Below are 26,338 nucleotides of genomic sequence, written 5' to 3'. Positions count from 1 at the left end.
GGTCTCGCTATGCAGTTCAGGCTGGCCTTGAACTCACTTCTGTAGCCCAGGCTGGCCTCAAACTCACAACGATCCTCCTGCCTCAGCCTCCCAAGTGCTCGGATTATAGGCATGTGCCACCACGCCCAGCAAAACAACATAATTTTAAGGGATTCTGAACAGCCAGAACAATCTTGAAAAAGAATAAAGCTGGAAGACTCATACTTCTGATTTCAAACCTTACTACAAGGCTACAGTAATTAAAAACAAAGTGATACTGGCATAAAGCAGACATATAGAGCAGAGGAACAGAGAAACCAGAAATAAACCTTCCCATATATGGTTACGTGAGTTTTGACAAGAGTGCCAAGACCAATGAGAGATAAAAGAACACTCATTCAACAAACTGGTTATCCACACATAATAGAATATCAGGTTCATCCTGCTCCTACAACCATATACAAAAATTAATTCAAAATGGATCAAAAGCCTAAATGTAAGAACTAAAGACAAAAAACTCAGAAAACACAGGGGAAAGCTTCACAGCATGAAACCTGGCAATGCCTTTTTAGAGGAAGGATCACAAAGGCACAGACAACCAAAGAAAAACTACACAAATTAGACTTCTGAACATTAAATTTTATGCACCAAAAGACAGTATCAGGGCTAAGAGTAGAACTCAGTGGTAAAGTGCCTGCCTACCAAGCACCAATCCACTGGGTTCTATTCCCAGTTCCAAAAAGGAAACAAAAACCCCACAATATTCATGGGGTAAAAAGTCAATCCACAGAAGGAGAATATATTTGCAATTGATATATCTGATAAGGAATTAACATACAGAATTTTTTGCATATATAAACTTTACTGAGCCATTGTTATTTTAATGGGTTTTTGAGGAATTTCCAAGATTTGTAACTAAAGTTATCATTGGATACATCTACTTGTGTAAATGTGCAACTGCCTCTGTTGGCAGCATCCTTGTGACTGGAGCTCCTAAATGCTCATTGTAATAAAGCTTCTGATTTTAAGATAATCATGGATTTCTACGCAGTCGCAAGAAATAACACAGTGAGATTATGCGTACTTTTCAGCCCATGTTCCCAATGATATGTTTAAAAACCACAGCACAATATCACAACTGGAAAATTGCCAATGATATAACCAATGATATAACCAAGACACAAATCATAAGCAATGATCCCTTGTGTGCCCTTTGGAGCCATATACATAGAGAATTTTAAAATTTTAAAAAAAAAATTGAAAAGAAAATTGAAAATTGAGCAATGCTGCACACCTGTAATCCTTGCACTGAGGAGGCTGAGACAGAATTCAAAGTCAGTCTGGGATAAACAGTATGTTCAAGTTTGGTCTACAGTATACAGCAAGAATCTGTCTCTAAAAAATAAAATTGGGGGTTGGGGTAACCCAAAGGACTTAAACAGACATTTCTTCAAAGACGCACAAATGGTCAATGGGCAAATGAAAATATGTCTAATATCACTAATAATTAGGAAAATGCAATTCAAAACTACAAGGAAGCCAGCCATGATAGCATGTGCCTGGTGATTTCTCCTACCTGGGAGGCTGAAGCAGAAGACTGCTTACACCCAGAAGTTCAAGGCTAATCTGGAGGGGCCAGGGATTTAGCTGGGGGTTGGGGATTTAGCTCAGCAGCAAAGCACCTGCCTGGCAAGTGCAAGGTCATGAATTCAATTCCTGGTACCGGAAGAAAAACAAAACAAAACAAACAAAAACAAAAAACAACTGCTCCTAGATAGTCCCAGGGCAATTTTAAACTGTAAAAAACAGCAAATTACAAATCAAGGCTAACCTGGCCAACACAGTGAGATCCCCCTCATCTCAAAAATGAAGGAAGCCAGGAGTGGTAGTGCACGCCTATAATCCCAGCACTTGGGTGGCTGAGGCAGGAGGATGGCTGCAAGTTCAAGGCCAGCCTGGGCTACAAAGTGAGCTCAAGGCGAGCCTGAACTGCATAGCAAGACCCTGTCTCAAAAAAAGGAAGGAAGGAAGAAAAGAAAACAACAACCACAAAAAAAATCCACTTCAATAACATACTACCGCATACCTGTTAGGATGGCTACTATCAAAAAAGAAAGTATTGACAAGGATGGGGAGAAATTGAACCCTTACGCACTGTTGGTAGGAATGTAAACCGACAGCCACTGTGAAAAATGGCACTCAAAAAATTAAGCATTGAATTACCACATGATGCAACAACACCATTTCTGGGTATATACGCCCAAAAGAAAAGAAACCAAGGGCTGGGGATATAACTCAGTGGCATAAGCACCTGCCTGGCAAGGGCAAGGTCCTGAGTTCAATCTCTGACACTGAAAAAAAAAAAAAAAAAAGAGAGATTTGTTTGCTTGCTTGCTTTTTGAGACATGAGCTATGCTGTTCTGGCTGGACTTGAACTCACTATGCACCTCCGGCTAGCCTCAAACCTAGGGCAGTCCTTCTGCCTCAATATCCCAGGTGCTGGGATTACAAATATGTGTGTCACGTGCCAGGCGTGGTGGCACACACCTATAATCCCAGCACTCGGGAGGCTGAGGCAGGGGATCATTGTGAGTTCGAGACCAACCTGGGCTACAAAGTGAGGTCAAGGCCAGCCTGAACTGCATATCAAGACTCTATCTCAAAAAGAGAGAAAAAAAGTATGTGTCACTATGTCTGGCATCAAAGAGGTACATATCTGTAAACCCATGCTCACAGCAGTATTATTCACAAGAGCTAAAACATGTAAAAAGCTCGTGGCACCACTACTCATAATAGCTCAAAACTGGAACCCAAACATCCATCCACTTATAAATGGATGAACAAATCATGTTATGTTCACAGAATTGAATACTGCTCAGCAATAAAAAGAAATTATTGATATACACAACATGACTGGCTCTCACAAGCACTATGCTAAATGAAAGTAGTCAAACAAAAGACTACACACTGTATGATTCCATTTATATGAAATTCCCACAAAGCAGAACTATATAAACCTAGAAGGAAGATGTGTAGTTGCCTGTACCAGGTCAGGGAAGGAAAGGACTGCCTGCAAAATGGCACAAGGATACTTTTTAGGTGATAAAATGTTATATATCTTGACTATGGAGGTCAAAATCATCAAACTGTACTAAAAAGCAAAAAACAAAAATGGGGCTGGGGATGTGGCTCAGTGGTAGAGTTCTTGCCTTGCATATACACAAGGCCCTGGGTTTGATCACCAGCACCAAAAAACAAAAAAAAAAACAAAAAAAACTGTACTTAAGTGAATTTTACTGTATTATATGTCAATAAAACTTCTAGAAGTGCCAATTAAAAATGTAAAGGCTCACAAAATATAAACTTTGAAATCGAAAACATAATTTTAAATTCATTTTCAACTACAAGTAACCATAAATTGTCTTTTCTCTGCATACAGATTGCCCTGAGGACACAAATAGACACAGAAAAAAATCACTCTTCTATCACAAAATTATGAATCATTATTTTATTTTCTCTATTTTCCAACTTTATTACTTTTATAATGTTTAACTCAATGTTTCTCTAAACTTAACTGTTTACTATTATTATCACTCCATTTCACCTTCCTAAATCCAGAAGTGTAAACTCACACAGTTCTTCAAAGTGGACAGTATAATGCAGCACTCCATTAGAACAGTGTGTCAGCTGGCAGACACTGACAGAGTAACTCATAAAAAGAAGACAGTTCAGAATTCCCACATATTAAAAGGATACCTTTCTAAGATTTTCTTTTGGCTAATTGAATTGATAAAGACACTACAGAGAGAGAAAGCAGAAATTAAAACGTGCAGTCTCGCCGTGCATGGTGCTGCATGCCTGTAATCCCAGCTGGGGAGGTTCAGGCAGGAGGATCACTACCAGTTCAAGACCAGCCTGGGCTACAAAGTGAGCTCCAGGCCAGCCTGAACTGCTTAGCGAGACCTTGTCTCAAAAAGACAGAAAACAAATAAGTAAGTAAGTAAGTAAATGATGTGCAGTCTCATCATATTTGAGTTAGACTCAAATAGGAAACATTGCTTAGGTACATTTAAGGAATAAAGTTAACTTGTTCTTACAATTTGGATAGCTAACAACAAATGTCAACACTGTAAGCTAGATACTAATTCATTCTCAAAATACTTTCACATAATATAAATAACATGTTACTTATCTTAAGAAGCTCTCTAAACATGTATTACACAGACAACATATAAACTACACAACCCTTCAAATAAAATAGAGTAAGCGTAAATACCACGCATGGCTTACAAGTTTATACTCTGGGCATATTTACAAAACTTTGGGCTTTAAAAAAGGAGAAGGCCAGGATAAAGGGAGAGACAGGCATTTACACTCTGAATTCACTTGCTTAGTCTCTCCCCACCACTAACATAGTCCCCGAGACGCTACAAGGTGCACATATCAATTTCAGACGTCCAGTGAATTCTGCCCTCACTCTGTCTACTACTGCACCACCCACCCCGGGTACTCCAAACTCTATCACCATCCTAGGTTTGGGATTGCCCCTTAGTCATTCATCAATCATCACTGTATTTAAACTTGAGAAACTACTAAAAAAAGGTAAATGATTTGCTAATTTCCCAAAAGTCCAAAAAAGACACACAATCACCAACTGTTACAGTTACAGATCAAAACATTATAAAGACATTTAAGTTTTCACCTGCAGTATCAAAAAGCCCAAGAGTATATGGCTCTCCACCAATCATAACTGTGACTGCATAGTTGTCAAAAACCTAAAAATAAAAGCATACAACATTGTTAGAGGGTAAGGAGTGGGTCAAAATGGGATAAAACAATTCCTAAGGCAGCATTTCTTTCCTAAAATGTTTTATCTTCCCTTAGTCTATATTGCTTATATAACCAACCTTGCCACCTATGCTTTCTCTTCCAAGATTTGAATGGTTCTTAGAAAAAGTAACAGAATATATATCCTGGGGCTGTCCGCTCTACCCCAGCAGATTAAATAAGGAGCTATAAACGGTTAGAGCTCAAACATGAGTGAGTCCTCTAGACACACAAAATAATGCTGGTTCAAGTCTGCAACTTTTGTGACAGTGGTTCACTTTGAAGATCAGTCTAGGGCCAGGGACATAGCTCAGTGGCACAAGTCTACCTGGAAGATCAATCTTTTTTTTTTTTTTTTTTTTTTTTGGTACCAGGAATTAAACTCATGACCTTGCATTTGCCAGGCAGGCATTGTGCCACTGAGCTATATAACCCCAGCCCCTAATGTCTAAAGAAGATTTTTCTTCATAGAAAAATAATCTGAAATGAAAATTTCCTAGATCTATGATAATCTTTTTTCCTTTCAGCATTCCAGATGTAAAGAACTTCAATGCAAACAAAATGGATTCAGAGAAGTAGATTATTTAAAGAAAGTACTGTATTTTTAAAAAAGACTGCCAAATTATTTGTTGAAAATTTCATGAATAAAATTCACACTGAATAGGTCAGGAATATAGCTCAGCAGAAAAAGCGCCTGTCTGGCAAGCACAGTGACCTGAGTTCAATTCCCAGTATCAAAAAAAATTTTAAAATTCACGTTGAAGTAGCGTTATAGCTAACTGGTACAGCACTTGACTAGCACATAAAAGGCCCTAAGCTCAACCCCCAGCAACACAAACAATAAATTTCAAACATTTCTGCCACTGGGTACAAACCACAATGTCTCCTCTGACTACATGCTTATTTATTTATAAATAGACCATAAAACCTTTAACTAATTCAGTATATAACTAACATTAGTTGTACTATATTTTTACAAATATAGGAGATGAATGCATTAAATAGGAAAAGATCAAATAGTAATCAAAAAACAATGTTTTCATACACAACTATAGTTGTATCAATTTATAAAAGTTTTTTAAATTTTTAAAAATGACTCTATTTATTAAAGAAGAAAGGTAATGCCTTCCAACTGGGAGCAGTGTGCTACATTTGAAGACCACCCCTGCTTAACACATTCACAATGGGGCTGTAATTTGTAGGTCTGGCCAAGCAGCTTGAACTACTGGTGGTATGTGCATTACTGTTCCACTGGGCAGCTTTTTATTAATTTTACTAGTAAAAAGATCAATTAAAGTGATTAGATCTGTTTGTATCACCAGTGATACAAGCCACCCAAAGGGACAGTCATGCACTTACCACCAGCAGTTTAAGGCAGCAGAAACATGTTAACCTTTTGGCACCCACTCCAATTTTTTTTGTTTTTTATTTGGGAGTTGGTTTGTTCATTTTTTGAGACAGAGTCTCTCTGTGTAGTTCAGGCTGGCCTTGAGTTCACTATGTAGCCCAGGCTGACCTTGAACTCAGTGATCCTCTTGCCTCAGTCTCCTGAGTGCTGGGACTACCGGCATGCGCTACCTCCCCTTGCTTATTTTGATCTTTTGAGAGAGGGTCTAGCTACTTAGTTCAGGCTGGCCTTGAACTCACTATGCAGCCCAGGCTGGTCTTGAACTCCTGGTGATCCTCTGTGCTGGGATTACAGGCGTGTACCACCATGCCCAGCTGGTTTGTGTTTTAATGAGTTATTCAAGAGCTTGTTTAAACCAAGCATAGTGCGTTCAAGGCCAGTCTGGACTAGACCACTTTTATAAAAAAACAACAAAAATACAAAAAAGAGTTGGAGATGTAGCTCAGAATAAAGCACCTGGGTTTAATCTATAGTACAGTAGTGAAAGGAGGAGGGGAAAAAAAAAAAAAAAGGAAGAAAAGGTAAAGGAAAGGAAAAGAGGAAGGGACTCAAAAGTAGCTCTCCCTTGCTGAATTATTCAAATATAAGACCAGACTAAGAATCAGAGAAGTGACAGACATGGTGGTACAAACTGTAGTCCCAGTACTCTGGAGGCTAAGGCAGGAGGACCACAAGAGGCCAGGAGTTTGAGACCAACTTGGGCAACATAACAAAACTCTATCTCAAAAGCAAAACGTTACCCAAAAAATCAGAAAAGCTGTCATCCATTCCAGACTCTGCTCATACTAGTGTTTGATTACATAAGACTGCTAAGTCTCATCCCTACATTGGGCCTGAATTCCCTCATCTTTAGGAGATGAGTATGGTGGTAAGTATAATTCCTTCAGCTCTAAAATTCATTATTTTAGAAATGGTAACTCAGTTCACAGATGTACATAAATATGCATTTTACACCAAATCCATTTCCATAATAACGAACAGGTACTATGGGTACACTATTTGTGTTTCATAGTCTATTTACTTAAATAGGATCATTTACAATTTTATTCTATTATTTTTCCTCTACCTATTCTTTTACGAGAGACCCACATAAACACATACAAAACACAAGCCCACCTTCAATGTAATAGAAGTCAGAAAACAGACTCAGAAACCATGTTTACAAATAAATAACATTAATAGAAACTAAAACATAAAAATCCTGACGGTTGTCCTCTTTTTGAAACAATATCCATGTATCTCCTAAAGTTCTTCACAATTGCAGTCTTCCATTTATACTACCGCCAAATGGACCAGCTCAACTCTTGACTTTTGATTCTAATCATACCTTCAAACTCTATCAAAGAAACTGCATCTTCTTTTCATCCTATATCCTTGTCCTAACTCAGTTACTTTACATGCCTGGGGATATTACAGAGACTGCCACTTCTAACTGAACATAATTACCAACCCTTTAACCTGTATTCACCTTCCTGAAAAGACTTACATATCTGAAGATTAACTTAAAGTACACGTTCTTCCCTTTCACGTCAAGAATACTAGACCCACATTAATCACACCTCAGCTTCTCATAACTCCTAAAATGGCTCACTTACCAGAGATGGTTATTGCCATGCCAGGCCAGTACCAATTCCCTTCTCACCACTAACCAGACATGTTTTTAACTCTTTTTTTTTTTTTTTTTCCGTCTTTTTGAGACAGGGTCTCACTATGCAATTCAGGCCAGCCTTGAGCTCACTTTGTAGTGAGGCTGGTCTGGAACTTGGAATGATTCTCCTGCCTCAGCCTTCAGCGTGCTGGGATTACAGGCATGCACCACCACACCCAGCCAGACACCTGTTTTTAACATAATCATACCACTAGACTGGGTCAACCTGGGACAAACAATGGATCCCCAAACACATACTTTCACAAATTTGTCACTCTAACTTTTACCTCATTGCCTTTATTACTCCCATCTTCCCTCTACCCTTCCAAGGAGTTGATATTTTCTGTCTATAGACAATAGAACATGTGTGCTCTGTCCCTAGGAACCAGTATGGAGTTCCATTACTGCTAAGAGAACAGCTCCACAAAGTGGACACACAACTACTTTCTCTGAAGTTATAAGACCCCAGTTAGCATCCCAGGAGGCTCCAATTACTGATCAATGGGCGGCGGGGGTGGGGGTGGGGAGTGGTGGTGGTGTGTGTGTGTCACCTCATTCAAGATGTAGAGCATATTTCTTTCCTCCAAACTGAGACCACTGGGCCGGGGACATAGCTCAGCAGCACAAGTGCCTACCTGGCAAGTGCAAGGTCCTGAGTTCAATTCCCAGTACAAAAAAAAAAGACTGCAACTGAGACCACCACTCTTCAGAATCTTGTCCACTGACGTTTTGCCTCCCAGCATTTCTTACAAACCCCTCAGTCACCCCTTCTGACTTTCCACTGATTTCTTAGCTGTTTAATTTTAAAGTGTACATAATTTATCCATGAGAAGTCAAGATTTTTAAAACAGGAAACAAAGGCAGACAACAAAAATTTCAGTGCACAGAGAAAGTATTTTCAAAGGATTTCAAATTACAATACACTTCACTAACAAATGGAAGCCCTTAATACTTACGGTTGGTACATATTCAGATGGAAATTTGTTTGTTGTATAGGATATCAGGAGACACGTTTTACCAACAGCACCATCGCCCACAACAACGCACTTAATTGTCTGCATTGTGGAAATAGCTTAAATATTTCAAATTTGGTGTTGACCTACAAAAAAAATTAAATATTTGTTTTATTGATTTGAACTTACATATGTACTTTTTCCTGTACTAGCAACAGGTTCATTCAGAGAAAAGAGCAGCACTAGCACAACAAAGGCTAAAAGAGCCTAAAAGGTAAAATGCAGATAAGCTCAGAGTTATAGTAATAAGGAGCCAATTTTCTAAGTTTCTAGTCTCTGGTTATTTCAACTTTTTGTTCTATTTTTGTTTTGCTTTTTCAAGTCCAAAGTGGTGCAATGAGCAGTAAGTTTCTTTTTATAATGAAGGAGAAGAGACTCTGTCAGGAAGAGTCCCATACAGTGTGCTATCATCTGTATGTGTACACACACGTATGTCTGCATGCAAACTACACCACAACACAAAAAGCCACTGGTCCCCCACCCGCCTCCAACACTGGGGACTGAACCCAGGTCCTTTGCACTGAGCTATATCCAAAGGCCTTTTTCTATTTTTTTTGTCTTGAGACAAGGATGTGCTAAATCACTAAACTGCCCAGGCTGGGCCTGAATTTGGGATCCTCCTACCTTAGCCTTTCAGAATACTGGGATTATAGGCATTGAGCCACCATGCCAAACTACTGTTGTTTTTTTTTTTTTCTTGAGCCAAGGTCTCACCATGTAGTTCAGGCCAGCCTTGAACTCACTATGTACCTCAGGCTGGCCCCAAACTCCCAGCAATCACCTTGCCTCAGCTTCCCAAGTGCTGGAATTACACAGCTGTGGCCACCACTCCTGGCACCAGACCATTGCTTTAAAGACAGTTCATTTACCCAGGTAGAGCTATAGGTACTCAGGCTATAAAAGCAGCAGAGCCCTGCCCGCTCCCGCCCCTGCTCCCAGAATATACAAGCAACGTGAGGAAGTGGACAAAAATCATTTGAGCTAATAAGCAACTATTGCAGCACCAAGCTGCCTGGTTACTATTCAATATTCATGGCATGCAGAATCTAAACCCTACATTTTTACAATGAAAAAGTTTGATCACACTAAATCATAATGGCTTATAAACAAGCACTTTAGCTTCTCTCACTGTAATCCTCCATTCTAAAATAGTACTGATTATAAATGAAACTTACTGTATTTCATCAATACTGAAATATTTTTGTCACACTTACACGGAAGTCTAAAATCAGAATGAGTTTTTATTGAGGGTGCCTTAAAATCATTATCAGCCTTTTCCACCCCAAATTTTGATACCTATGAAATTTGATGGTATAAGCCTATAATCCGAGCACCATGGGAGGCTAAGGCAGACAGATCACAAATTCAAGCCCAGCCTGGGTAATTTCACCATACTAGGTCTCCAAATTTAAAAAGGGCTAGGGGATATGGCTCACTGCAAAGGCCCTGGATTCAATTCCCAGTACCGCTGAGAGAGGAGGAAAGAAGGAGAGGAGGAGAGGAAGAGAGGAAGAGAGAAAGAGAGAAAGAGAGAAAGAGAGAAAGAGAGAAAGAGAGAAAGAGAGAGAGAGAGACAGAGAGAGAGAGAGAGAGAGAGAGGAAGGGAGAGGGAGAGAGGGAGAGAGGGAAGGAAGGAGGGAAGGAGGGAGGGAGGGAGAAAGGAAAAGAGGGAGAGAGGGAAGGATAATGGGAAAGAAGGGAGATGGAGGGAGGAATATGAGAAAAGAATCTTAGATTCAATTAAATGTCTATTTTTCTGGGAGAGTTTAAAAATAAAAGCCCTGTGCATACAGTGCCTAGATTTCAAGATACAGTCTTATTTCAATTATAATCGTGAAGGTGTTACAATTTCTTGCTGGCTAGATATGCCACCTTATTAAACATAAAAATACAGATCCACTGAACTCACCTAAATATAAATACATGGACTAGATACCCTGCTATGTGCTCCTGTATCTCCTTTCACTGTTTTGTTTTGTTTTTTGAGATACAGTCTCACTCTGTAGTTCAGGGTGACCTTTAACTCACTGTGTAGTTCTGATCCTCCTGCTTCAGCCTCCCAAGTGCTGAGATTACACGTGTACACCACTGCTCCTTTCACAATATTTAATAACAATTTTAAAATGCCTATTAATGTTTCTGTACTTAAGTCTATACCACTTCAATGTACTTTGAGGCACTTGGCACAAAGACTGGCACATAGTGCATTGTTGAATGGAAGGAAAAAAAAAAATCACATTACAAAAGAACAGGAAAGTACACTATGTGTGAGTAATCACAGAAAATATACTCTATTACTCATCAAAACTATCTAGACTAAATTTTTCTTTATTCAACTTCCTTTTTCCTTTTTCCTTTTCTTTTCCTTACTATGCACTAAGCATTCATACAAACCTGTATAGTATTAATGATCCTGATTCCTTAACCTGAATCAGTTACTGCTTCAACCTAAAACTGTTCTCAAATACTGTAGTAGTAACAGCAAATATACAACAGTAGGTGTCATGTACTATTCTAAACACATTGTACATATTCACACCCTTCATCTAACAACCCTGAGTTACATGCTGTCTTAACTCTATCTTATAGGTAACAAGATAAAGCTCAATGAACTTCAGCAACTAGGCCAAGGTTACTCAACTAGTAAGTGGCAGAATTGGAACTTAAACCCAAGCACTCTCCCAAGTCTACTATTAAACATTACACCATACTTCCTCTCCTGAAAAGTGACATTAATAAAGACAAGTATCATTGAAGTGGTAAGTATATACCTATGAGAGGTGCCAGCAACACAAAGAAGGCGGCAGAACTAAAGAAGCAAGAAGTAAAGCTCACTTCTTGTTTCTTTACCTTACGGACAACTAATAAATTTTATTGCAAGAGGAGAGGCCAAGAAAAATTAGTAAGAGTGTGCTCCTCCCCCTCTCTTTTTTTGGTCTTTCTGAGACAGGATCTCACTACACAGTTGAAGCTGGCCTTGAGCTCACTTTGTACCCCACGCTGGTTTCAAACTCGCAACAATCCTCCTGCCTCAGCCTCCCAAGTGCTGAGATTACAGGCATGTGCCACCATATCCAGCTTCCCCTTTCTATTTACCCAAAAACTTTCATTTCTTAGGCTTCCCAACCTAAGCTCAGCAATTCTTTGGAAACTGGTTGTGGGTCCCTTGTTAAGAGCCTACATTCTAGTCAAGCTGGCTCTACCACACTCTAGCTAACCGCAAGCTTGGGCAAGTTCAACATTTCTGAGGCTCAGCTTTTTAAAAATCAAAGGCAGCAGTTAAGTACTGTCTGCATATGGTAAAGTGATGGAATAAGATAATATATGTGAAAATAAGATAGTACCAGCATTTAGTAAACATTTAATAAATGCTGTTAAGTCTTGACCAAGCAAATGAACCTTGGTCAATACAAGAACTCCTAACAAACCACTTATAAATTTTAAATATTACATTTCATTTTTAATTAATTCTATACATCACTGTTCATGGATAGCACAAATGTCAAATTTTGAGCTACCATTACAAAGGGGGTCATGTGCAGGCAGAGGAAACTGAGGCATAAGGATGGCAAGTTTCAAGCCCAGCCCAGGCAATTAAGTGACAGTGGAGTCCTGTCTCACATTTTTAAATTTTAAAAATTTAAAAAAAAAAAAGAGGCTGGGGATTTAGCTCAGCAGCACAGCGCCTGCCTGACAAGTGCAAGATCATGAGTTCAATTCCCAGTACCAGAAAAAAATAAATAAATAAATAAAATAAAATAAAAAAAGAAGAAGAAGAACTGAGGATGTATCTCACTGTTCATGCCCTGGGTTCAGTCTCCAGTACCAAGGGGAAGGAGGGATCATTTCAGAGTCAAATTCGAATTTAGACTATTCTACACAACCTCTGGTAGGTATTAACATTTCATGTATTAAAAATATCATGGTGACAGGCAGGTAAAGTGGTACACACCTGTAACCCTACCACTTGGGAAGCAGAGGCAAGAAAACTGCCACAAGTTTGAGGTCAGCCTGAGCTACATAGTGAATTCAATGCTAGCCTGAACTACATAACCAGACTCTTTCCCAAAAATAATTAATTAATTATAAAAATAAAATGCCACAGCAGAGCATGGTGGCACATGCCTATAATCCCAGCACTCAGGAGGTTGAGGCAGGGGGATCGCTGTTGAGTTTGAGGCTGGCCTGGGCTACAAAGTGAATTCAAGGCCAGCCTGAGCTGAACTGCATAGCAAAGCCCCATCTCAAAAAGAAAATACATACATACATACATACATACATACATTTTAAAAAAAAAAAAATGCCATGAGATGACCCACAAACTAGAGGGAAGACCAGAAAAGAGATTTTGGTTTTACAATATACAATGCCAGCTTTAACAACTCAAAGTAAACTAGAATAGACATGTTAATATATTGTATGTTAACTTCCCAGTAAAAGTGTATCATGCTGCCAGGCATAGTGGCGCATACCTGTAATCCAGCACTTGGAAGGCTGACGGAGGAGGATCACAAATTCAAGGTCAACATGAGAAACTTAGCAAGACCTCATCTCAAAAGGCTGAGGCTGGGCACAGTGGTGCATGCCTTTAACCGCAGCACTTGGGAGACTGAGGCAGGAAAATTACAAGAGTTCGAGGCCAGCCAGAGCTACATAATGAGTCCAAGGTCAACCTGAACTACATAGTGAGACCCTGTCTCCAAAAGAAAAATGGCTGGAGCCATTAACTCAGTGATGCAGTGCTTGCCTAACATGACAAGGTTCTGGGTTCAATCCCCAATACCACCCCTACACATACACATAAAGGAAAACGGTAAGGCAAAGGGTTGGTATAACAAAAGGTAACAACAGTACATTTGGCTTTTCTCAAATCTCTCAAATTGCCTGAGTCTACCAGAGTTCTGAGGTCTAGACACTCTAGGGGAGTGATGGCAAACCTAAAACGCTCTTATTTATCATAAAGTGCCAACGCTGCAATTAAATCTGGATACTGAGATTTTATTTAGGAAAAACAACTCATATATTAACAACTTTTCTCTTTAAAGAAACATAAATAACATGCAGATTTGCCATCTCTGCTCTAAAGGGAAACAGGACTGAAACTGCTTACCCAGCTTTTAGGCAATTTACTCTAACCATCTAATTAAATGCTAACTGCCTGTTGCTGCTTAAATTGTATAATATCAGTGGTACTCACTTCAAAGTCTATGCCTTTATTTACATAAAATCCCGAAGTCTTCATGTATGGCCTTAAAACTATTTCTATCCTAACTTTCCACCTCAAAATCTTACCTTCTCTGAGACATGTTCCCTAACCATTCTAGTTATCACAAACTGTCCCAACTGTCTGGCCACCTTGTGTAAGAATGTTTGTATCCCACCAAAATTCATGATAAAATTCTGACTTCTGGTACTAGGAGGTGGGGGTGTTTGGAAAGTGATTAGATTGTAAAGGGTAAGCAGGATCAGCAAAAAGGTGCCTTCTCTGTACTAGAAAGCTGCACACCACAAGAAATTAAATCTGTTGGTTACTTGATACACTTCACTACAGCACCCCAAAGAAAGTAAGATTACTCTCCTGGCAAGGCCCTTCTTAAATCTCTTATCTTGTCCTCCTCTCCCCATCTTCATTGTCCATACTCCACATACACAGGTCTTTATTATCTTTAAACTTGACAGGGCTCGTCCTACCTTCAGGTCTTTAAAAACATTGCTTTCACTTGTTCTTGAAACTGCCAGCAATTCGTTGGTCGGCTGGTTTTAGTGTACTGAGAACTGAGCTCAGAGCCTTCACACTGAGCTATAGCCCCAGCCCTTTATTTTGAGACAGGCACTAAATTGTCCAGGCTGGACTCAAACTTGTAATCCTTAATGGCTCAGCCTCCCAGAGTGCTAGGATTACAGGAGTGCACCATCACACCTAGCTAAAGCTACAGACTCCTAAACCTTCAGATCTCACTCAAAACATCTCATCCTCAGAAGAAAGTCCTCCTCTGATCACACTACCCAGAATAGTAGCTCCCTCTCTTTATACTCTGTCATATTACCTTATTTACTTCCTCTATAGTACTGTCATAATCTACAATTATCTTGCTTATTTGTAATATTGCAATAAACAAGATGGGCCTTAAAAATAATAAAGTATCAGCTGGGCACGGTGTCACATACCTGCAATCCCAGGACTCTAAGGAGGCTGAGGTAGGATAGCTAGCTCAAGCCCAGCATGGACAAATTTAGTGATTTAGCAAGACCCTGTCTCAAAACCATAAATAGAAAAGGGCTGAAGATGTAGCTCAGTGCAAATCAATCAACCAATCAATATATAAATAAATAAATCTCCACAAAGGATTCTGTTATATGCCCCCAAAACAAACAAGAACAGTTCAATACCACCACACAGTATGTATTCAATCACTGAATAAATCAATCACACAGTACTAAATCGTGCTACTTTTATTGACATGTACTTACATTTATTTTGGGGAAAGAACTAGGCTTACTTCTGTGTTCCCCTCTCAAAGCACTTAATGTAATACTGAGCCATACACTAAGAGTAAAAAAAAAAAAAAAAATTAAAATTTTTAATATTTTTAAAGACTTGTTGACTAAAGTAATAACATGGAAGAGGGAGTATGAATCAGGCACCATGGCCCATGTCTAATCTTATGGAGGCTGATACAGGAGGATTATGAGTTTAAGGCTTGCCTGTGCTATACTGCAAGACCCTGTCCCAAAAAAAAGTTAAAGAAAAAAAGAAAAAAAAAAAGCAGCATGAGATTTTCAAAGAAAAGCCAACAGGAATTTCAACTTCAGCGCTATTACTTATGTGTATGATCCAGGTTACTTCACTCATATACCTCATTTCTTTCATCAACAGACTAATATCTAATTCATACTACTATGAACAGAAATGAGGCAATGTAATAAAGCAATTAGTACACCAGTCAGCACATTATAAATACGTAATAAGGCACTCACTGTTCTGACCAATTAAAAACTTGCAGAAACTGAAAGGATTCCTATTAGGACTACCACTATTAAACAAAAGCATCAAAACACTAAAACTGCCCAGACTGAGCTGAATTTATGATCTTCCTACCTCATTCTCATTCAGAGCGCTGGGATTATAGCCATGCACAAGCACATCTCCTCTTCTATTTGACAGAGTTATATGCTAATTTCATCAATGCTTTCAGAAATCTCTTCATTCTGATTCTGCAGCAGTTTAAACTAAATGTCACATTTGTAGCCAAGGGAACAGGAATATTACAAAAAGAGTACCCACTGCTATTTTAGAAAAGAGATAAAATAACTAATCATACAACAAATGTCTACAAAGTCTCTAACATGCCCATAGAACACAATATAAAATGGCCATCAACAGCATGAACTTTCAAGCCAGCAGCCCCAAAGCTCACAATCCATTTTTTATTCTGTTCAACAACCTCCCTCAGTTGGGAATGGAGATTGAACAGGGCCTTCAACATTGAGCTAGATCCCCAGCCCTTTTTTATTTGAGACAGAGCCTCATTAAGCTGCAAAGTGGTCCAGGTTAGACTCAATCTTGCAATCCTCCTGCCTCAGTGTCCCAGGGTGCTGGGATTACAGGCATACACCACTAATTCTGGCTGGGATTACAAGCATGTGCCACCATACCCTCATATTCCCATTCTTGTGTGGCTATGAGCAAGCTTCATTTCTGCATTTGTGAAATGGAGAAAGCAGTATCAACATCATAGGTCATTCATGAGAATTAACTGGGCTACTTCACATACAGCACCTAACACTCAAATATGAGCTCTTATTATCCTTGCTAATTAAGAAACAGCCAATTTAGAACCCTATCTCGCCAATCTTTTATGGCAAAATGTATCCTCTACTTCAAGATTCAAGTCATTCATGTGCTCCTATCAAAAATAACAGCACTAATAAAGCAATCAATTAGAAAAAATACAATAAAATTTCTCTCAAAATACTAGAGGAGTAAAAAACAAAAAATATTAAGAGTATAGTGGGTGTGGTGGTGCACGGCACTCAAGAGGCTGAGGCAGAAGGATTCCCTTGAGTTTAAGGCCTGGATGGGCTACATGGTTGGCTCAAAGCCACCCTGAACTACATAAGCAAGACCCTGTCTCAAAAAAAAAAAAAAAACACCTAGGAGTACAAAAGGCAATTTTTTGTTTAAAAAAAAAAAAAAAATCAAGATTAACAAGAAACAAGTCTTTCATGTAAAGAACACTACCATAATTTAATAGATATATTCTTTGATCTGGCAATTCCATTTCTGTGTCCTTCTCCAAGTACACACAGAGGTAAACACAAGGATAGTCACTGCAGACTTGCTTGCATGAGTAAAAGACATTATGCACACATCCAAAAAGAAGAAAACTGGTATAACAGGTGATAGTATAAAGAATATTATGCAATTATTAAAAAGAATGAGCTACAGAGTTAGAGTGCTTGCTTCGCATGTGTGAAGCCCTGAGTGCAATCTCTAGCACTACCTAAACAATTTCTGTCTCTCTCTCACATACACACACAAAGAATGAGCTATACTGCCTACTATATGATGGACTGCATCTTCCTCACAATTCACATTTTGAAGTTTTAACCCCTAGTACCTCAGAATTGAAGATAGGGCTTTTAAAGAGATATTCTGTAGAATGAAGTCAAACAGTGGACTCCAAGCTAGTATGACTAGTGTTTTTATAAGGGAAGATTTGGGGCTGGAGGGGTGTAACTCAGCAGTAAAATGAATGCCTACCTAGCATGACCATAGGTTTGATTTCTAGTTCAAAAGACCACCCCACAAGAAAAGATTACAACACAGAGGAAAAAAACATGTGAAAACTAAATTGGTCATCAATAAACTATGGAGAGAAGTCCTCAAAAGAAATCAAACCTGCCAACACCGTTTCAGACTTCTAGCCTCCAGAAGGCTGGAAGTAAGGAAATAAATGTGTTTAACTCACCCAGTCTGTCATATCCTGTTATGGCAACCCTAACAAAATACAGTGTGCCAAAATGGATGCTCTCCAAAACAGTAAGTTTTTAAAAACCAAGATGCAAGCTGGGCAGAGTAACACATGCTTATTATAATCCCAGCACTCTGGAAGGCTGAGGCAAGAGAATTACAAATTCAAGCCCAGCAATTTAGCAAGACCCTGTTTCCAAATAAAAAATAAAAAAGGGCTACAGTTGTATCTCAGTGCAATGGCCCTGAGTTCAATTCCTAGTACCACCAAAGATAGACAGGTAGGTAGGTAGGTAGGTAGGTAGGTAGATAGACAGACAGACAGACAGATAGAAGACAGAGAGATGACAGAAGATAGATTAGATAAAAGCAAGGTGAAAAACAATATGCCAAAGCAAGGTGAAAAACAATATGCCAACTTATGTGACTTTTTCTTTAATGGAAAGGAGATACATAAACTTAAGAGATGCAGGGACCATCCATAAAGATATACAAGAAACTGGTAACAGTGACTGATTTTGGGAAGGAAATATTGGTGTCTGCAATGAATAGATTCATTTTTTGCCATATTCCCTTTAATACTAAAGTTTTCACCCGTGTATATAATATTTACATTACTTTTAAACAGAAATACTAAAGTAAAAGTATCTATAAAGCATATTCAACTAAAAAAGAAAAACAGAAGCTGGGCATAGTGGCACATGCCTGTAATCCCAGCACTTGGGAAGCTGAACTAAGAGACAGCCCAAAGTTACAGGGTAGCCTGGGCTACATAATGAGCTCAAGTTCAGGACGAGCCTTAACGACATGGCTAGTAAGATCATCTCAAAATGTGTGTGTGTGTGTGTGTGTGTGTGTGTGTATGTGTGTGTGTGTGTGTGTGTGTGTGTGTATTTTTTAAAAAAACATATTCAACAGCTGGAAGTGGAGGCACATGCCTGTAATCCCAGCACTTGGAATGCTAAGGCAGGAGGATCACCAGGTGCTGGAGGCCACCCTGGGCTACACAGTGAGTTCAAGGCTGGTGGGTGGAGGATTGAGAGAGAGAGAGAGGGAAGTGGGGAGGGAAAGGATTCTAAGAGCCGTAAAAAATATTCACATCATTTGTAATCTCACATCAGATCATTTATCCAAAAGGAAGAAAATACCTTATCACAAAGCAATGGAGCTGGGCACAGTATTATGCATCTGTAGCCCCAGCTACTCAGGAAGCAGCATGAAGCAGTTTGAGGCCAGCCTGGACAACTTAGCAAGACACTATCTCAAAATAAAAAATGCTAGAGATATAACTCAGTGATAGAGCCCCTGGATTCAATCACCAGTAAAGGAAAAATAAACAAACAAAAAAGGAACAACAGAATGTAACAACCTCATGATAGTAATAGCGGAATACAGTGGAGCAGACTTATAATCCTAGTACTCTGGAATGTTGAAACAGGAGAATCCCAAGCTCAAGGCTAGATAAGGCAATTTAGCAAAACCCTAGCTCAAAATAAAAAAGAGCTGGGGATGTACCTCAGTGCAAAAGCTCTGGCTTCAATCTCCAGAACCACAATGTAGCCTCAACCTCCTGAATGCTGAATCTATAGGAATGTGCCACCACATCCAGCTACGTCATAATCATTTTGTTATATCTGATGAGACAGAAGTACCCACATTCAGATTCTCATACAATCTGTCTTATAAACCACTTTTGCTATTTTTTAAAAGAGTAAAGAAAGACAAGATTACAAATTCCAAATCAAAACACGTGGTGGCACATGTCATGTAATTCCACCACTTGGGAGGCTGAGGCAGAAGGATCACTTCCAGTTCAGTTAGCCAGGGCTATACAGTAAGTTCAAGGTCAGCCTGAACTGCATAATAAGACCCTATCTCAAAAACATAATCAAAACAGCCTATCAATTTTGATAAAAGTTTTTATTAACAGAATGAACTTTGAAGCAGCACTGAAACATACTGTAAGAAATTACTGTGCAGGAGCTGGGGATGTACAGTAGCAGTGGTGAAGCACTTGCTTAGCATGCAGGAGACCTTGGGGCTCTGGGTTCAATTCGCAGCACTGTAATTTTAAAAAAAAAAAAAAGCTGTTCTAGAAGGAATAGTTAAGAGGCTGTATAACATGTTACAAAGTATCAATGTAGTACATCTAACATGAAACTGAAGTGTTTTAGCTCATTTACATAAGAACCACAGTATCTTCTATTTATGGAAGAAAAAAGGGGGGAGTAGGGGTAGCTCAGTAGTACAGCCTGCTTATCCACCTAGAACCTTAAAAAAGTCAAGAAAACTAAACAACAGAGGTAAGAGTTGCAAAGACCTTGAAAAATAACCAATTTGTGTTAACAACAAATCCATCTATTCACGCACTCTGAAACTAGCAGCAATATAATGTTGACACAAACTCCTACCTTGATTATTAGTTGTTTCTTTGGAAACTGTACACTGTATTCTGAAAATTAACCTCTTATAAGAGTACTCCAAATGCATTATAGAATATAACTGCTTAATGTCTGTTTCTGCAGAGTTCATACAATATCAATCATACTAACCCTGTCACTGATTGAAAGAAGATTAGTTATTCTTTCTTCATGGAATACTCTTGCCTGGATGGCTGTCACATCCCTACAACTCTTTGCTCATAAATCATTTTTGGAGTGAGAACTTTTCTGACTACCCTATTTTAAACTACAACCCTTGAAATACTTCACTCTTCTCTATCCCCAGAAACACCTTACCCACCCCACTTCAATTTTCTTCAAATATTTATCTCCAACTCATACACTAATAAGTAAATTTCATGAGGGCAGAGATTTGCTTTGGTCTATTTTATTCACTGCCGTATCTCCAGTGCCTAGAACAGTGATTGTCACAAGAACAGCCACTAAAGGGCTGTTGAGTTCATAAATTAGTAAGATAGTATGGGTTACGTATGCAAGTTTCTTTGGACTTAGAATATACCCTTTAAGATGTCCTCTAGGACCCTAAATCCTCTATTACTATCTAGATAAAAAGCAAAAAGAAACTGACACTCTTCAGAAAGAGAAAAAAGTCAAATTCATAACCTAAATGAAGTAAACACCAAGTGTTTAAAACCATTTAGTATCATTTTCAGGGGATAAACACATCTATAGTAGCTACAGAAAACTGGTCCCAGGAGCAATTTCAGACACCAAAATCCAAGAACATCCAAGTCCCTTATTCAGGGATGGGGTATAGCTCAGCAGCACAAGTGCCTGCTTGGCAAGCACAAGGTCCTGAGCTCAATTTCCGGTACAAAAAAATATATAAGCGGAAGTCCCTTATTCAAAATGGCAAAATATTTACACATAACCTATATATTTTGTTTCTTGCAGATGCGAGGATTGACCCTCCCCTCCAAGCAGGACCTTGCGCATGCCCAACAAAAGCTGTACCACTGAGGTACATCCCCAACCCCATAAATCCTCTCTAGAATATTTGTAATACCTAATACAATGTATGCTTTGGGGTTTTTTTTTTGTCTTTTTTGAGACAGGTTCTCCCTATGCAGTTCAGGCTGGCCTTGAGCTCACTTTGTAGCCCAGGCTGGTCAAGAACTCACAAAGATCCTCCTGACTCAGCCTGCCAAGTGCTGGGATTACAGGCGTGCACCACCATGCCCAGCTAATACCTAATACAATGTAAATGTTATGCAAATAAGTGCTATACTGCATCATTTTAAGGAATGACACTGGCATTCCCTCTACATATTCTGTACAGACGCAATTTGTTGGGATATTTTTGAAGTATTTTTTATCTATGATTGGTTAATCTGCAGATGCAAACCTTATAGACGTGAAAGCACAACTGTATTTTGTATCACCACAAGCAACTCTATATTGCTGAGAAGACAACTCTACCAACTTTTAAACTAGGCAAAGAAAAACTAGAAAAAGCATCTCCAAAACAGTGTATGTAGCCAGGCATGGTGGTGTACACCTGTAGCCTGTAATCCAAGCACTCGGGAGGCTGAGGCAGGAGAATCTTTGCAAGTTTGAGGCCAGCCTGGGCTACAAAGTGAGCTCAAGGCCAGCCTGAACTGCATGGTGACACTGTCTCAAAAAGACCAAAAAAAGAAAGTATACGTATATTACACTGAAGAGAATGAAATAATATATGAAATTGTTTGTTTGCAGCTCTGATTTAACTAAAACTAAGGCTTGCAACCTTTAAGGATAGTATACCATCATTTCTGTATCACCATTTCTGTGTAATATATGCTAGGAGAGAGAAGCACACCAAAAAGATAAGATCTGAGTTTTTCAGAGTAGAGAGGGGAGTTTGGGTAGTATGCATGACAAGGAAAAAAAATTATGCACCAAATTATAAAATACAAATAATTTATAAATCATTACTACATGTTCCTAAAAAAACTTTCTTGTATATATAAGCAATTATTAGGAAAATGATCTACAGTAATATCAGTGATCTCTGGATCGCAAACAGAACAATTACAGGACTTCAGAATGTTAAAATACTGGCTTTGAAATTACTGCAACAGCTGGGTGTGATGGCTCATGCCTGTAATTCCAGCATTTGCGAAGCTGAGGCAGGAGGATTGCCGTAAATTTGAGGCCAGCCTGAACTACATGGCAAGACCCTGTCCCAAAAAACAACAACAAAAGAAATTACTGCAAGATTTTCAGGCTGGAAAACAAATTACTCAACTGGATGCTGACCCAAGAACAGAATAAAGTAGAAAGAGTAACTTCATTTCCAAACGTCCCTTGCACCCAGTGGAGAATCATTTTTCCAGTCCCAATATTGGTCAGCTTCTCCCTTCTAACACCTTTGCCCAATGTTAAATTCAGGAGTTAACTCCCTCTACAGATAACACAAAGATTTCTTTCATATAAAACATGATCAGGCATGGTGGTGCAGGCCTGTAATCCCAGCACTCAGGAGGCTGAGAGACAAGAGGAGCACTACATGTTTCAGGCCAGCCTGGGCTACATAGTGAGTTTAAGGCCAGCCTGAACTACATAGCAAAACTCTGTCTCAAAAACGAAAAAATATTTTAAAAACACAAGATCAGGCGACACATGGTGCTATGCACCCATAGTCCCAGCACTCAGGAGGCTGAGGCAAGAGAATCATCATGAGTTCAAGGCAAGCCTGGCATATATAAGCGAGTTCAAGGCCAGCCTGTACTACATAATGAGAACCTGACTCAAAAAAAAAAAAAAAAATCAGGCCCATCTCAGTCCCTTGTATCTATACAATTATTTATTTTTTGCAAAAATATAAAACAAAATTTCATAATTAAATAATGAGAGAACAGCAATAGTTATTACACTGTATTATCACCTTCAAAGTAGTTAACACAAGAGTAGAAGACATAAAACAAAAAGTCCTACAAAGGGGCTGGGGATTTAGCTCAGCAGCACAGTGCCTGCCTGGCAAGCGCAAGGTCATGAGTTCCAACCTGAACTACAGTGAGACCCTGTCTCAAAAAAACAAAATTAAAAATAAAAATAAAATAAATCTTTCAACGAACTATAAACCAGTCTATAAATGAAACCAATTAGCATCTATATTGAATTTTTTTGGAGTGGGTACCAGGAATCAAGCTCAGGACCTTGCGCTTGCCAGGCAGGTGCTTGTGCTGCTGAGGTATATCCCTGGCTGAATTATTTTTATAACAATGGAATTCGTAGTTTGAGGAAGCATTTGAACTTCTCCCTATTTCCTAAATCTCTTCTATTTTGTTCTTTATTTGTATTTCTCATATAATAGAAAACATGCAATATTTGAGCTTGTGTATCAGACTTATTTCACTTAACATTATGTCCTCAAGTTGCATCCATTTACCTACAAATACCTCAAGTTTATCTTCCTTTATGGCAGTGCAATATTCCATTGTGTATAAATACATTTTCCTTATTCATTCATCTGTTGATGGACATACATGCTGTTTCCAAGATGTAGCTATGACAAACTGTGCTGCTACAGACATGGGTATGCATGGATCCCTGCAGTATGATGAGTTTAACTCTTCTGGGGAGGTACCTAGAAAGCAGACAGTTGGGTCAAATGGAATTTCTATTGTTAGTTTCCTAGGCCATCTCCACACTGATTTCCAACAATTCCATGGGGTTTAGGTCAAAGGAGAAATAAATCCTCCATGCTTCTGCCAAAGTCTCTACCATTCACCTGTGTTGAGAGCTTAAGGGAAATTCTTTTCATTTTTTCTATCCACAACAAATGTGACTTGAACACACCAACAGCACTAGGGCCTAAAGGAAATTACTACAGGAAATTAAACCATCAGACAGAAGTGTTTCCAGGCCCATTTTCTCAAAATTCTAAAGAATGTTCCATGGGAAGGGGCAGAGGACCACCTTCACCAAACAAGTTTAAGAAACAGGGTTAAACTCTCTGATGATCTAATCTTTCTGAACCTTTAATAAATAAATCATCGGTTTGCAAGTTGGAGATATAACAACTAGTTAGTTTCCAATTTGATAACCAACCCCACAGAAACATCTTTTTTTTTTTTTTTTTTTTGGTTTTTCTCCGGTACCGGGAACCGAACTCACGACCTTGCGCTTGCCAGGCAGGCGCTTTGCCGCTGAGCTAAATCCCCAGCCCCAGAAACAGCCTTCTGAAATACACTAAATAACATAGGCATTATTCTAAAAACTAAAATTGCCTGGAGGTAGCACACACCCATAATCCCTGCCCCCTGGGAGGCTGAGGCAAGAGGATCACAAGTTTGAGTCCAGGCCAGGCAAGTTAGCGACTTAAAAAGACCCGCTGTCTCAAAAAATTAAAAAGGGCCAAAGATGTAGCTCAATACAAAGGTGTGGGGTTCAACCCAAAGTACCTCAAAAAATAAAAATAAAAAATTATCCTCTACCCTCATCTTTAATGGTTTACTAATTACTACGATGACTTAACATTCCCTCTTGTCCTATAATAAGCAAAGCAAATAAATATGACCTAAAACAATTCAAACACTTCCTAGCTTATGTGTCAGGATTATTTGTATACTTTCTGAAGCAAATGAAGATACTAGATACTGATTAAATCTTAGCATTAATATGCATAGGAATTATTCATTTTTACAGGTTGCCTGAGAAAAGAAAACTTACATGTTAAATGAAAACTTACATGTTAAAATCTAATAATTCATTTAAAAATCTTACTGTCATGCTGAGGATAGCACTTCAGTAGAATGCTCACCTACCATGGACAAGGCTCTGGGTTCAATCTCACACCCCGCAGAAAATCAATGAAAAATCTGTCACCCTTAAACCCCACAATAAAAAATATGGTTCTGGAAATACAGTGATATAGGTGGTTTAATTCCATTTCAGGAGGAATGTAAAACTGAGTCCCTCTCAAACTGCAATCAGTGAAACAAATACTAGCAGCTACAGTGAAGTTGTAGTAAAAAGAAAATCCTGAAACCAGAGATAGCAATCATTCTTGAAGAAACCTTATTCTTTCAAACTTCCCATCCCCCTTCACATGTATTTTTCGAACAGATTTTAAAACAAAAACACTGCAAATATTCTTGCGCCTACCAACAGGGAAAACACATGACAGCTGAGACCTTGCTTATGCTTTCTTCTACTAAATTTATTCTTTTCTCGTACTGCTTAACATTAATTAACAATGATTCTTTTATTCCACCTCCACTTCTTGCTCTGGTTTTGTCAGTTCTTCATTTGAACTGTTCTCAGCTCTTCTCTTTTCACAAAGAATAACAAACAGTGATAATCTTTTCAACTGAAAAGGAGGACTGTACTTTCTCTATCCAACAATACATAGCTTCAGATCACCCCTTGGGCCACCGAGAAGGGACAAGTGTGCCTGAGACACTGATCCCCCAGCTCTCATGGCATCTTCAGTTTGTAGCTCCTCTAGCCAGGAAAGGGCAGTCTCTCCAGTTACCCTACAGGGGCACACAAATATTTTTCTTGGCTCCCTTGATGTGGATACATTGCTCTAGTATATACTGCATAAAGGCTGTGCTGGACAATCTTTCCTACACCAAACAGTTTAACAAAAACAAACATTTTCAGAAATAAATTCAACCTAATCCTTGAAAAATATAAGTTTTTCAGGATAGTAGCCCTAACACCAGATTTTAGTTATTAACATTTTCCCTTCACATTGCAGATATGGTTTATTAAAGTAAAGAAACCAGGCAACACTCTTTACATTGGGCCAGTTAAATGATGGCTATATATTTCATGTTAAGTCTTCATAACCAATATGAATTATCTTGATCATATGCTTAAACCATCCTATTCATAGCAATTAGTTTTCAATAAAATGTCATTTAAGTTCAAATGTATACTTCATGTAATAATTTAGGATTTAAGATTATTTATTACTGAAGGGGTGAAGGCAATTACATTTGAATTCATCAGTTCCTTTTTTTTTTTTTTTTTTTTTCCTTTTTTTGGTCTTTTTGAGGCAGGGTCTCACTATGCAGCTCAGGCTGGCCTTGAGCTCAC

The 26,338-nt window shown here is 38.8% G+C and overlaps 1 protein-coding gene across 4 annotated transcripts in view; it reads right to left on the bottom strand.

Moving 5' to 3' along the window:
- The window catches only part of Cdc42 (cell division cycle 42), a 43,103-nt gene that overhangs the window by 9,208 nt on the left and 7,557 nt on the right, over positions 1–26,338 (bottom strand). For 2 of the 4 annotated variants that reach the window (XM_005394731.2, XM_005394733.2), the window contains exons 2-3: positions 8,819–8,961; positions 4,682–4,754 (exon numbers count right to left, since the gene is read on the bottom strand). In XM_005394731.2, coding sequence (XP_005394788.1) covers positions 4,682–4,754; positions 8,819–8,923 — 178 coding nt within the window. In that variant the 5' untranslated portion in view covers positions 8,924–8,961. Of the gene's footprint in view, positions 1–4,681; positions 4,755–8,818; positions 8,962–15,346; positions 15,423–19,809; positions 19,892–26,338 lie in introns of those variants that run through there. The other 2 variants (XM_005394732.2, XM_013519580.1) reach the window with 2 other exon arrangements.

The sequence above is a fragment of the Chinchilla lanigera genome, unplaced genomic scaffold (assembly GCF_000276665.1).
Source record: "Chinchilla lanigera isolate Chin_1 unplaced genomic scaffold, ChiLan1.0 scaffold00051, whole genome shotgun sequence".
NCBI classification, from domain to species: domain Eukaryota; kingdom Metazoa; phylum Chordata; class Mammalia; order Rodentia; family Chinchillidae; genus Chinchilla; species Chinchilla lanigera.
This window is presented reverse-complemented; position numbering and strand designations above follow the sequence as displayed.